The following is a 13,789-nucleotide window of genomic DNA, read 5'->3' on the forward strand; positions in this document are numbered from 1 at the left end:
GATTATTTATTTTCTTTGATGTTTGTTTGAATAGGCCGCACCAAATTTAAAATTTTATGTTGATAATTAAATTGTCAGGAAACAAATGTAATCTAAAGCCAATTTGAATTTTTACGTGTTTTGGACCGACATGAAACCAAACTTGAAAGTATAATGTTATAAAAGTGAAAAACACTTTTAAAAAAATAGTGTTATAAAAGAAAGATGAATAATTAAACCTAAAAAACCGAGATGATTAATTAAAAGTGGGCTAAAATGAAACTAAAGAGAATATGGAATGAAACTAAAGAGAATATGAAGTTTGTTGCTAATTAATTGATAGACTTCAGAAAAAATCATTGACTAATGAAACTAAAGAGAATATGAAGTTTGTTGCTAATTAATTGATAGACTTCAGAAAAAATCATTGACTAAAGATTAATGCTAAATTGATAGACTTCAGAAAAAATCATTGACTAAAGATTAATGCTAACTCTAGTATATTTTATATGATAAATCCATCCACATAACCGTATAAAAAAATTTAAAAGAGTTCATGAAAATCCTTTCTAAAGATTCCCGGGTTTACTCAAAAAATTAAGTTATTCTATAAAATATTTGGAAAATAAATCTTTTATTCTTTCTGTTTTATTTTTTATTTTTTGAGTTAAGATCAATCATTCTCCACATTTATCTTTTCCCTGAGCAATTCTAAAGTTGTGTCTTCATCATCTATATTGATTGTGACATCAGAATGGAGTTGGATTTCTTGTGTAATTATTTTTTCCCGAGCTTGTTCGTGTTTTGTCTTCTCGTCTTACTTCACAAAGAAGTTGAATGCATTTTTGATGTTCAACAAAAAAAAACTAGAAATACAGACTTTGATTATTTTTGTGTTTCAATAAGACTAAATGTTAATTTTATATATATGACTTTTTTGTGTTTCTAATTTATTTAAAAAAACTTAGGAGTTATCTATTTTTTTCTCTGCAATGAATCCTTCTAGTGTGCATCCAGTAAGAGTTTCTATCGCGTTAAGTAATGTTACTTTTACTCTATTTGTGTTATTTTCCACAATGATATGAACAAAATAACTATAATTTTCATTATCAAATTGGCTTAGATTACAATGTTACTATTTAATCTTGATATGTTTATTTCATGAAGAAGGGATATTACTCAATATTGGTACTACTTTATTAGTAATTCTGTGATATTTATCATTTGGATATTTTTATTAACATCTATTTCCAATCTTCTTGTTGTAGCCTTTGCAAGCTAGAACTACGGCTCAACTTTATCATAAATAGTAGTTATCTTTATTTACATTATAGGTCCAATAGCGTGTCCGTATATTGGTAGAGTATTTTTAAGTTTAATTGTGTAAATTTTAGAGTAGGTCTTATAAGATCATACCTCTTTGATATTGTGATTATTGCATATATCAATAGTTTAAATTTGTATTGTATTTGTAAAGAGCATTGATGGATATGATTTTATATTAGCAGCTTGTTCTGAATAAGCCATGTATATTATCTTTAAAGTATAATATTTTTTCTTTATTGTGTTATATATATGTTTGGTTTACTTACCATTCTTTTATTTCTTCAATAAGTTGTATCTTTGTGTTGGTATATATCGTTAACACAATTTATGATAACATGCATATTTTCCCTATATAATGCGAATTTTATATTTAGTGACCTTTAATAAAAATTTTAGTAGTAAAATATGTTACCTTCATAATTAAAGATCTTGAGATCTAACAGTGCTATTATGTGTTTATCCTTGATTGTGTCTTTAAAAACTAATCCTTTACTAGTAGTCATATCCCCAAATAAATTTACTTGCAGGGTCCTACCACATATAGGAAAAAAGAAAATATCAATTTAAATTTTTTTACTTACGCTATTGTAACTAATTATCATGTATATACTTTTTGTCTATTATGGTGATTTCTCTCATCTTATCTGGCTTATTATATCTCACAACATAGTTGATCAATGACTTCATTTTAGTTTCTATTGTAAGATTATTTATATGTAATTTTATATTAAGTTTATGATTCATTAGTATTTTCAAGAATAAAGTATGAAAATTCATAAATACAAACTAAATTTTCATGTATCTTTCACGATGAATGCTTTTTTAATTGGGATAAAATTGTTCAATATGTTCTTCAAGGGGGAACTCATCGGTGCTCTTTGCTAGATATACATTTTGTCAATGTCAGTACAAGTGATTCATAAATTTTTTCGTATTTTGGGTTTACTTACTTCACTTCTCTATTTGAAATAAAAACAATTTTTTTTAAAAAATGATATCTTTGAACTTTCTGATAGTTTTTATGTAAAATTCTTTATATTTTTTTACTCTATAAATATTATTAACATCAGAGATGAATGTTTATATTATATTCAATTAATGCTAATTTATTATATTATACTCTTTTATTAGTTTTATGCAATTTAGTCTTCCATTTTTTCAAAATCTAATCCAACGGTCAGAATTAATAATATCTAGAAGCGAGCCCACGAAGGAAAAAATTAGCGCCCCATTTTTTCAAAAATCCCCATACGCCATTAAACCGCCATTTCTCTCTCTCTCTCTCTCTAGGGTTTTAGACAATGGATCTTGTCTCGTCGCCGGGATTTTGCTCGAAGGAGCAGCAAAAGATCTACGCCGAGTGGTTCTCCGTCGCCGATTCTGGTAAAAATTTCCCCTTTATCCTTTCCCCCAATTTAACTAGGGTTCTTGATTTTGACGAAAAGAAAGAAAATTTAACGATTTTGTTTTGTTTTGATCTTGTTTTAGATGGCGATGGGCGTGTCACGGGGAACGATGCGCTCAAGTTCTTCGCTTTGTCCAATCTTGCTCGCTCTGAACTCAAACTGGTAATACACTATTCGATTTTTTTTAATTAAATAAATCATTGCTATTTATTTATCCTTTTGTGAATTTTTAGTGTTTCTGTGTGCTTCTTGGTCAAGTAATTTCTATTTTTTAATTCATTAAATAGGTTTTAAACTTTTAGGATTACGATTTGTGTACTAAGGGATGATTTGTTAAAGTAAGAGAGAGAGTCTTGGCTAAATTTTCCTTAAGTTGAATATTAAATGTACACATATATTTATACAAATAGAGGAGGGTGAGGTGTGTTCTTACAACCAATATGGGACTAAAACCCACTAGAATACACTATTATCAACAACCCCTCTCAAACTCATATTGGATCAAACAAAGTGAGTTTGCGTATAAGAAACTGGAACCGATGAACATGTAAGGCATTTGTGAAAAAATCTGCAAGCTCGTAAGCGGATGAGACATGAGGAAGTAGAATTATCTTGTCCTTGATAACTTGTTGACAGACAAAATGAGCGTCAATCTCAATACGTTTAGTCCTCTCATGAAATACTGGCTTGTTAGCAATCTGGATGACACTCTTATTATCACAGTAGAGAGGAGTATGGGTCGTAACAGAAATACCAAAATCACTGAGAAGACGACGACGATGAATAATCTCTTTAGCTATTATTATTGTGGATATTGCACAATACCCTGCCTCGGTACTGGAAAGAAGAATAACATCTTGTTTCTTACTCTGCCATAAAATAAGGGAATCACCAAAAATATACAATAACTTATGGTAGACTTTCTAGTAGTGGGATCACCAGCCCAATCAGCATCAAAATATGCTCAAAGCTCTAACTTAGATATAGTAGAAAATAAAAAAGACCGAGTGCTAGTACCCCGGAGATACCGAAGAATCCGTAATAAAACAACATAGTGTATAGAACATGGGGCACTAACAAATTGACTGATAATGCTAACAACATAAGAGATATCTGATCGAGAGATGCACAGATAGACCAACTGACCAACAAAATGTCAATATTGTGTAGGGTCAGGTAGAGGCTCACCATCAGCAGAGCGAAGTTTGACATTCTGTTGGAGTGAAGTATCGACAGTTGCATCGTCAGTTAGCTCAGCTCGATCTAGAATATCCGAGAGATACTTTTGTTGAGATAGTAGTACACCCCGCGGGCCTTGAGAAATTTCTAGACTAAGAAAATATCAAAGAGATCCAAGATCCTTCATGTGAAACTGTTGTTGTAACTGAGATTTTGCGTACTGTATACTAGTCACATCATTACCTGTAATGATCATATCATCTACATAGATGAGTAATAAAACTCTGCCACGCGATGTAATACGAACAAACAGAGAAGCATCTTGATGACTTTTCATAAAGCCCGTCTTGAACACGACATTGCGAAAATACTCAAACCAAGCGCGAGGTGCCTGCTTGAGATCATAAACAACATGACGAAGGAGACATACATGTCCCGAAGAAATATTGGACCCTGGAGGCGGTTGCATATATACTATCTCAGATAAAGAGCTATAGAGAATAACATTCTTGGCATTCATCTGGTATAAGGATCAACGATGAGCAGCAGCAACCGCACGTAGAGTACGAACGGTGGGCACCTGAGAAACAGGAACAAATGTCTCCTCATAATCAATACCTTATTGCTTAGTAAAATCTCGAGCCACTAAACGAGCTTTCCAACGTTCAATGGTGCCATCATGACGATATTTGACCTTATAAACTCATTTACTGTCAACAAGAGAGATCCCAGGGGGACAACATCCCAGGTATGTGTTTGCTTAAAGGTCTAAAATTCCTCAGCCATAGCCTGTCCCCACTCTGAAAATTAAATTGTCTCTTGAAAACACTTTAGCTCAACGGTAGTATGAATGACAGCAAGAAAGTTATGAAAGATAAGCGAATAGGAAGTAACCAAAGCATACCGGGCAGGCATGATATGTGTGCGCTTGCCTCGACGAAGAGCAAGAAGAACCTCAGGCGGGGAGATGCAGGTGCAGGTGCGTGGAGATTAACAGTATGTTCTGGAGTGAGGGTTGTGTCTAGTGGATAAGAATCAGATGGTGTAAGAGAAGGCTCGGGTGAGGAAAAGTCAACAGAAGGAGATGAAGAGATGTCATGAAGATCTCGAAAGAAAAACCGAGGTGAATAAGTGAGTGATGCAGCTGACGGGGAAGCATGATCAGTAAAGTGGAAGAAATTAAAGTCATCAGAAGCAGAATAATATGGAGAATCCTCTTCGAACTGAATATGACGAGATATATGAACTCGACGAGTTGCGGGATCATAACAACGATGATCTCGATATCCCGAACTAATTCCTAAATAGACACAAGAAACAACTCTGGGAGAACATAGACGTATGGACTCTGGAAGGTGAAGATATTTCAGAAAATAGAGCTTGTGCCTCCTACGACCTGCCCCAACTGTCTTGCCCGTCTGTGGATCCTGCACAATACAAGTATCAGAAGAAAATAAGACAAGTCAGTCAGCCATACATAAAGAGCTAATAGAAATTAAATTCAAGCATAGCTAATGAGCCACATTGACGGGACCGAGTGTTAGACGATCAGATGGATCATTTTATGGGGGTAATAGAGCCATATCGAGTGATGAATAATGGTTGTCCAACAGTTGTGTAGATAGGGGGAAGAGAAGATGAAGTAAAGACAGAGGATAAAAGTGAGGCATTATAAGTCATATGAAAGGAACAACCAGAGTTAAAAATTTAGAGATCATTCATACCAAAGACCGAAAGATTAGCTGAAGAACCAACAAAATACATACCAAAGAGTTGTGCGGCGGATGTAGAGGTGATATGCTAAAAAACATCAAGTTGACGGCGAAGACTTTCAATAGCTTGAATAGTAGAGTTTGAAGTAGTAGAAGGTATAGCATTGACTAGTAATCCTGGTGTACGAGAGGGTTGAGACTGAGGGGGTCGCCGACCACGACCAGTACCTGAGGAACGTAACTCAGGATGAAGCTTGAAGCATGTCTCAGTGCGATGTTCTTTCTTCTTGTAATATTTGCAAGAGAGCATAGATCGAGCCTGTGAAGAAGTACGTGAGAGCTCCCATAACTATGAAGCCTGTGAAGAAGTATGATTCATAACAGGAGCAGTGTCAGGTACAGACAGAACAGTCTTGAGTGAAGAGGTAGGAGTGTCTGTTGACAATTTGAATCGTATTGTCTGCTGTCGGGTCTCATAAGCAGTGAGAGCTCCCATAACCGAGGCTAAAGTCAAAAATTAAGGCTGATGAAGTAGTTGATCAACCATAGTTAAATATTCAGGAAGGGACTGAAACAATTGATGAACCTCACCAGTCGTACCAGGCTAGCCAGTCTTCTTATGTGGAATTATGTCCAGGAAGCATGAAGCGTAATTCTATCTAAAAAACTTGTATTTTTCTAAAATGGGACTGCAGAGAGAAACTACCTTTACGTTGTAGAGCAATGCGTTGCAGAAGATATGCCTCTCGTGTACTAGAGCACTCAATGAAACACTCAGTGAGGCGAGTCCACATGGCCTGAGTAGAGGGAAGCGAACCAATCTCGACAGTGAGACCAGAGCCAACACAACAAATGAGATAATCCATGACACGAAACTCCTGTAACTGTAATTCTGAACTCTCCTTGACATAGAAAGCACGAGCGGTCTGAAGATCAACATCACCACTGCCAGATGCAATAGTATTGGATGAAGCAATAATGCTGATGAACAGTGGAATTGGTCCCGTACTGGTGAGATGATCAAGCAAACCAGCATCACGCAAGATATTGGTGACAATGGTGGACCACCCTGCCCAGTTACTTTGATCATTGAGGGGCAAATGTGGTTTGAGAATCTTCTCTGAAGGAACCATAACAGCAATGTTGAGACGTTGAGATGTTGAGACCTATAACGAAACAACGCGGATGTTGAGACATTAAGATGTCGAGATGGATTGAAACGGCGATGCCGTTACTCATTGCGAAACGACAATGCCGTTCGTTTGAGGCCGAGAGACGGCTTGAAACGGCAATGCCGTTAATTTGAGACCGAGAAACGGTCTTGAAAAACGGCTATGCCGTAAATTTGAGACCAAGAGATGGTCTTGAAATGACAATGCCGTTAAAATAGAACCCGAATGTTTAAAATAGAACCCGAATGTTAGAATGAAACCTGAAGGTTTAAAATATAATCCCGAAGATTAAAATAGAACCCGAAAGTTAAACGAGAACGCGAAATGCTTTAAGAGGTCATAAAGCGGCAAGGCCATAAAATCTGGCAGATGAACGCAAAAAAACATTAAACGGCTGCAAAGCAGCAAGACCAAGATTTGACAAAAGAACGTAGAAGCGTTAAAAAATTTTATTGGAAGGGAAATAATAACCCTTGCTCTGATACGATGTTAAAGTAAGTGAGAGAGTCTTGGGTAAATTTTCCTTTAGTTGAATATTGAGTGTACACATATATTTATACAAGTAAAGGAGGGTGAGGTGTGTTCTCACAACCAATGTGGGACTAAAACCCACTATAATACACTATTATCAACACGATTCAAGTGAAGGATTTACGTAGAGACATCAGATTCAATAAAATAGGATCAAATTCCTACGAAAGGCACACAATCGTGAGGGAATAAGGTCAAAGAACTTGGAAAATATATGTTTTGGCTAATATTCAAAGGAGAACCAGGGGGGTGAGCTAGTATTAAGAGAGATTAAGAGTTATTATAAATAAAAGTGACATGTTCAGGTTTAATGAGGATGAGAAAGGAGGTATTATCAACCTTTTCACTGAGGATTGGTGTGTATTATAAATATTCAAGAAGCAAGGAATGAGAAGTATTATAGCTACAACAATTTAATGAAGAATTTGATATTATTATTATTAGCAATTTTACTGAATAAAATGCATTTCGGCGTGAGAGGAGGAAGTTGACAAGTTGAGATAAGTCTGCAACCAACATAAAGCGAGAAAAGTACTCCTTTTCAAACTGTCATTCTTTATATATTGTGTTTTTTCGTCATTGAATACGTAGAAGTAGACAGGATATGCATTAAAGTTCATGCAATTAAGGGTGATCTTATTTTCATTTGTCATAACAAACAAAAATGCTTAGTCTATTTGCACTGCATTAACTGTTGTTTTTATACACTGACATCATTTTGTGAAACTTTGATTGAAGGTCTGGGCCATAGCAGATTCTAAACGACAGGGGTATCTTGATTTTCATGAGTTTATTAGCGCAATGCAGGTTGTTTCTTGCACGTTTTATCTTGCTTTTATAATCACAAGTTACATTTTAGACTGACTCATATTAAACTGCACAGCTAATTGCACTAGCACAGGCAGGTCATGAGATTACACAAGATTCCCTTAAGCATGAAGGTGAATAAATTGAACAGTTATTTATGCAGTACCTTAATTCGGTTTTTAGAAAGTGTGATATATTATGATAGTCTTTCTGACACATTATATTCGTCAATCATGGCAGATTTGAAGAATTTTAAACCTCCGGAGATGGAAGGTTTGGATGAACTAGTAGCTGTACGTTTATTTTACTTTTTTCCTTAGGTGCAAGCTAGTGCTTAGCCATGGACTATTAGTGACTTTATGAAATATTTTATCATCATTTAGAAAGCCAAGCATTCAACAAAGAGGAGTGAACCTGATCCTGAACGTAAGTTGACATGTCAGTTTTCTGCTGCTACAATATTACTTATATCTCTAACATCATCTCATTGTTTCTTGTGACACATGTAGCATCTCCCGAGACCCCCTCACCCATATCATTTAATTTCTTCAGCACAAAATCAACAAAGAAGGTGCTTCCATCCACCTTGTTTTCTTTGGTGTATAAATTTCTTATTAGCTGTGATACTGTGAATCTTCTCTAGCCTTTAGATTTTTTTTAGGAATTTAATATTGTCAGTGTCTTTTAACACCAGAGATATCTTTTTTATAGCTTCAGTTTGGCTCTGCTGTTAAATGGATTCCCATGAGCAGCTGATGTTTAATTATTACCTTTTCAGCAGTATTTTTCTTATATTATTTCATTTGTCAAATATGACACCCCTGTTGTTATTTGTTACCTATCCAATTAAATAACTCTCTCACAGATCTTTCTGATAAATTTGCATTAGAGATAAACTTGATATATCATAAACACGGAACACCCTAGCCAAGAGTCCGTAGAACTTCAAACGAGGTGGCTCACTAACACTGCTCTATGCTTGACATTTTTGGAATACCTTTCAACATAGTATTTATGATACATATATTCCATTGGACGGCTTATACAGATCTGCCAGTGCGAATGGGTCACCACGTAGAATTCAAGAGACAGTTATCCTTGTTATCCTTGTTTTTTCATATGCGATCAATTGATATTAGAAAAGAAGAGAGTTCTATGCTTATCTGTTGCTTGGGGTCCACTTTTCAACTTATGAAAGAGGAACATTATAAAGGAATGTTTTTGATGTACATCTTATAAATTGTTAAATTTTAACCTTTTGGAGATTGTGTGGAGTCAGGGTGACTCCTACCAGAGGATCATTTGAGAGTTGAGTGAACAAAGAATAAGGTGTTAAGTTCTGCTAAAACATGATTCCTTTTATGTTAACTATGTAGAATATAGTAAATCTGACCTTGATTAAACTGGAATTTCTTCAATCTCAATCAAACTATGGTTTCTTTCTCCAATATCCTCGGAAGCAAATCTTCATGTGATCAACTATTGCATTTCTTTGCTAACAGATTATTACCTGCATACTGATTTTCAGTAAAATAGTTCTTTTTTATATTAAGTTTTGTAATGTTTTTTATGCCTATATTTTGTACGCTCCTGTACTACCTGTTTTTGTTTTTCTATTCAGATTCCTCTGAGCTCTGTCACTTCTATTATTGATGGCTTGAAGAAACTATATATTGAAAAATTAAAGCCATTGGAAGTTACCTATCAATTTAATGATTTTGCTTCTCCTTTGCTGGTGAGTTATGCAATACATATATTCCTCTTATCATGGGCAAACACCTTATAAGTTTCATTTCATTTTAAAAATCAGCCGTTAAGCGCTTTAGGGGGTTGTAGTTGATGGTTTTTTATAAGTGAATACAAGCATAACAGCAAGTTACTTATTTTGCTTTGAACTCTCCTTTTTTAGACAAACAGTGATTTTGATGCCAAGCCCATGGTTATGCTTTTGGGTCAGTATTCTACAGGGAAGACAACATTTATAAAGCATTTGCTAAGATCTAGCTACCCAGGTTTGTTGGATTTTCTATCTAATTAAAATTACTTCCTGCTTATTTTGAAGGATGGGTTTGCGAGAGAGGGTGAGGGCATATTAATAGATATTGTGTAACTAATCAAATTTCACTATTTTATGCAGGGGCTCATATAGGACCAGAGCCCACAACCGATAGATTTATTGTTGTCATGGTATGCTTTTAGTTTGTGTTCCTATTAGTGGTAGTCCATATTATTTGTCCAAGTAAGTTATACATTCAATCAGATCATTTTTTGTGATTGATGAAATTATACAGATTCTTTTAATGTGATTATGTTCTTTATTTTCATTACATCACAAAAATATTAAAGTTACTTGAGAAGGATATCTAGAAGAACACTATTTCCATATTTCATTTTGATTTATTTTATTTTAGAGATTACAATAAGGTTTTTGCAGAAGCAGAAAATAGAAAGAGATAAATAGGACGGATGATAGTGCACAGGAAAGGAAGTGATAAGTATAGACAAACATGGCCTATTGTTCAGCTTGGTAACTCAAGGTTAATATCAACTCGAGTTAATTAGATTAGCTGTGTGATCTCTTTGGCACCTAAGACTGCGCGCCTGCATTTAGATCTTGAACGAACTAAAGAATTTCAGCATAATCCTCCAATCATAATAGAGGTCTATCACTTGATGCTTGTGGAGCCTTTGTACCATGGTAGATATTCACGGAATGGAACTAACGGATGACACGGCACTTCTGCTACAGACCAGAAGGAAATCATAAACACAGAGAAACAACAAAGATATAAAAGTTAAAAGACCATGTTCACAAATGTAGTTGGTAAATGATTTGGAGGATAAATCAGGGAGAAATAAATTTAATATTCCGTTATAGCAAACTTTAATCATGCGATTCATATCTTCTGGAATTAAATAATGGTACATCATCTTTTATATCAACATTCTTTCGGGTGCATGGTTTGAAACTTTTTGTTCTTTGAAGTACATCACTTGTGTTTAAATTATCAATATCCACTAATCTCTTGCACAGTCAGGACCAGATGAAAGGAGTATTCCTGGAAACACTGTTGCTGTGCAGGCAGACTTGCCTTATAATGGTCTTACATCATTTGGAACTGCATTTTTATCAAAATTTGAGTGCTCTCAGATGCCACATCCAGTATGTTGACCTTATCCTAAAATCTGCAAATCTTCATGTAAAAGTAAGTTGCAAACTGACTGTTTTACTGTATTTGCCAGCTTCTGGAGCACATAACATTTGTTGATACTCCTGGGGTTCTTTCTGGAGAAAAGCAAAGAACCCAGCGTAGCTATGATTTTACTGGTGTCACGTCTTGGTTCGCAGCTAAGTCTGATCTCATACTTCTTCTATTTGATCCACATAAGCTTGACATCAGTGATGAGTTCAAACGTGTAATTGGATCACTCCGTGGTCATGAAGATAAAATACGCGTGGTTCTCAATAAGGCAGACCAAGTACACACTCAACAGGTGAAATGCCCCCCCCCTCCGCGCGCGCGCGCACGCACGCAGAACAACCTTCAAAAAAAAGTGCATTACTTCATCTATTACCATCTTCACTGTTCAGTTGAGTTTTTGACTAAGTGTTTCCGGATATTATCAGCTCATGAGAGTTTATGGTGCGTTGCTGTGGTCATTGGGGAAAGTCCTGAATACCCCTGAAGTCATGCGTGTTTATATTGGGTAAGAATCTCTCTTTATATGGCTTCTTCCATTGAGCTGTATTCCAACACTATTTAGTTAATATTTCTAAGTTGCTTCTGTTTAGCCCTTTTGTTAAAATTTTGCTACTGATACCTGTGTCTACAGAAGATTTAATTGGTATACGAGTTGACTTAGTTTATGTCGCTAAAATTGGGTCAGTTGATTCAGCATACCTAATATCTTTGATCTTTTGAATTTAATGTTTCAGTTCTTTCAATGACAAGCCTGTAAATGAAGCGGCCTCTGGACCTATTGGAAAGGAGTTGTTTGAGAGAGAGCAGGATGACCTCATCTCTGACCTAAAAGACATCCCCAAGAAGGCTTGTGATCGCCGGGTAAGTTCAATGTACATCTTGTTCTGATCCCTCAGTTATAGTTATCCTTCATTTGCCAAAAAACCTCTGCAGATCAATGAGTTTGTTAAGCGTGCAAGAGCTGCCAAGATTCATGCATATATAATCAGTCATTTAAAGAAGGAGATGCCAGCAATGATTGGCAAAGCCAAAACTCAACAGCGCCTCATAGATCGCCTCGAGGATGAGTTTGCAAAGGTAGCAACTTCACTTTATCAGCATGGCACTAATTTTAATTTGTCAGTAAACTGAGAGGGAAAAAATGAAGCTTATGGCATACTGGTTTCTTGAGTCTTTGTTTTGATAATTAGTGCAGTATTTCTTGATGTTTCTTTTCTATTGTCATCTAACTCTTACTCCTCTTCCACAGGTTCAAAGGGAGTATCATCTACCAGCAGGGGATTTTCCCAGCGCGGAGCGCTTCAGAGAAGTCCTGAGTGGTTACAACATCGACAAATTTGAGAAGCTGAAGCCAAAAATGATTCAAGCTGTTGATGATATGCTTGGATACGACATTCCAGAGCTCCTCAAGAACTTCAGAAACCCATACGAATGAGGATCGATCTTGGCATTTATGTCGAATGCACTTGTTCTCAGACACTTCATCCAATAGCTAAGTAGCCATATTTTGTAACTTTGTAGTGGAAAAATGGCAGTAGGCTTCGTGCTACATCTCGCCTCATTTGAAATAGACTTCCAAATTACTTCAAAAAGTGTTGTAAACCTGTACAATTTTGCCCGAGGAGAGAATTTAGAAGAGTGAGTATTGCAATGTTGTTGTAAGCGATTTGCATATAGCTTACCTAACAGTCATCAGGCATTGTAGTTTTAATAATATAAAAAGCCCTAAGTATTGGGGTTTTGTGAAATTTTTACACTTGAATGAAGCAAAAGGAGATGAGAGTAAAAGAGAGATTATTGCAGATCAGTGGCGGATCCACAACCTCTCGTGTGGTGGTTCGAAATTAACGCTAATTTTTTTTTCAAATACTACTAAGGAAAGCATAAAAATAATAAACAAATAATAATAAAGAGAAAATAGGAGAAAGTAGAAAAGTAAAGAGAAAATAAGGATTATAGGAGAAATTAGACACATAAAGAGGCTGTAGGAGGTTTTGAACCTTTGACCTCTTTGAAGGTAAGCTAATGCTTATACCACTAGGCTACAAATTACATTTGTTCACAAACTAACATATATGATATATATACTATTTCAAAATCTGAGGTGGTTCAAATGAACCACTTTGAACAAGAACAGGTCCGCCACTGTTTCTTGAGTCTTTGTTTTGATAATTAGTGCAGTATTTCTTGATGTTTCTTTTCTATTGTCATCTAACTCTTACTCCTCTTCCACAGGTTCAAAGGGAGTATCATCTACCAGCAGGGGATTTTCCCAGCGCGGAGCGCTTCAGAGAAGTCCTGAGTGGTTACAACATCGACAAATTTGAGAAGCTGAAGCCAAAAATGATTCAAGCTGTTGATGATATGCTTGGATACGACATTCCAGAGCTCCTCAAGAACTTCAGAAACCCATACGAATGAGGATCGATCTTGGCATTTATGTCGAATGCACTTGTTCTCAGACACTTCATCCA

At 35.6% G+C, this 13,789-nt stretch overlaps 1 protein-coding gene across 1 annotated transcript; it reads left to right on the plus strand.

Annotated features, from left to right (window-relative positions):
- On the plus strand, nt 2,517-13,063 carry LOC109845938 (EH domain-containing protein 1-like). The gene is made up of 16 exons (XM_020415176.1): nt 2,517-2,688; nt 2,794-2,873; nt 8,044-8,112; nt 8,189-8,246; nt 8,353-8,405; nt 8,496-8,538; nt 8,622-8,683; nt 9,734-9,847; nt 10,022-10,124; nt 10,250-10,299; nt 11,147-11,275; nt 11,356-11,607; nt 11,741-11,820; nt 12,050-12,176; nt 12,249-12,392; nt 12,565-13,063. Exons 1-16 carry the CDS (start codon nt 2,607-2,609, stop codon nt 12,748-12,750), a joined length of 1,632 nt encoding a protein of 543 aa, XP_020270765.1. The 5' UTR covers nt 2,517-2,606; the 3' UTR covers nt 12,751-13,063.

The sequence above is a fragment of the Asparagus officinalis genome, chromosome 1, assembly GCF_001876935.1.
Source record: "Asparagus officinalis chromosome 1, Aspof.V1, whole genome shotgun sequence".
NCBI classification, from domain to species: domain Eukaryota; kingdom Viridiplantae; phylum Streptophyta; class Magnoliopsida; order Asparagales; family Asparagaceae; genus Asparagus; species Asparagus officinalis.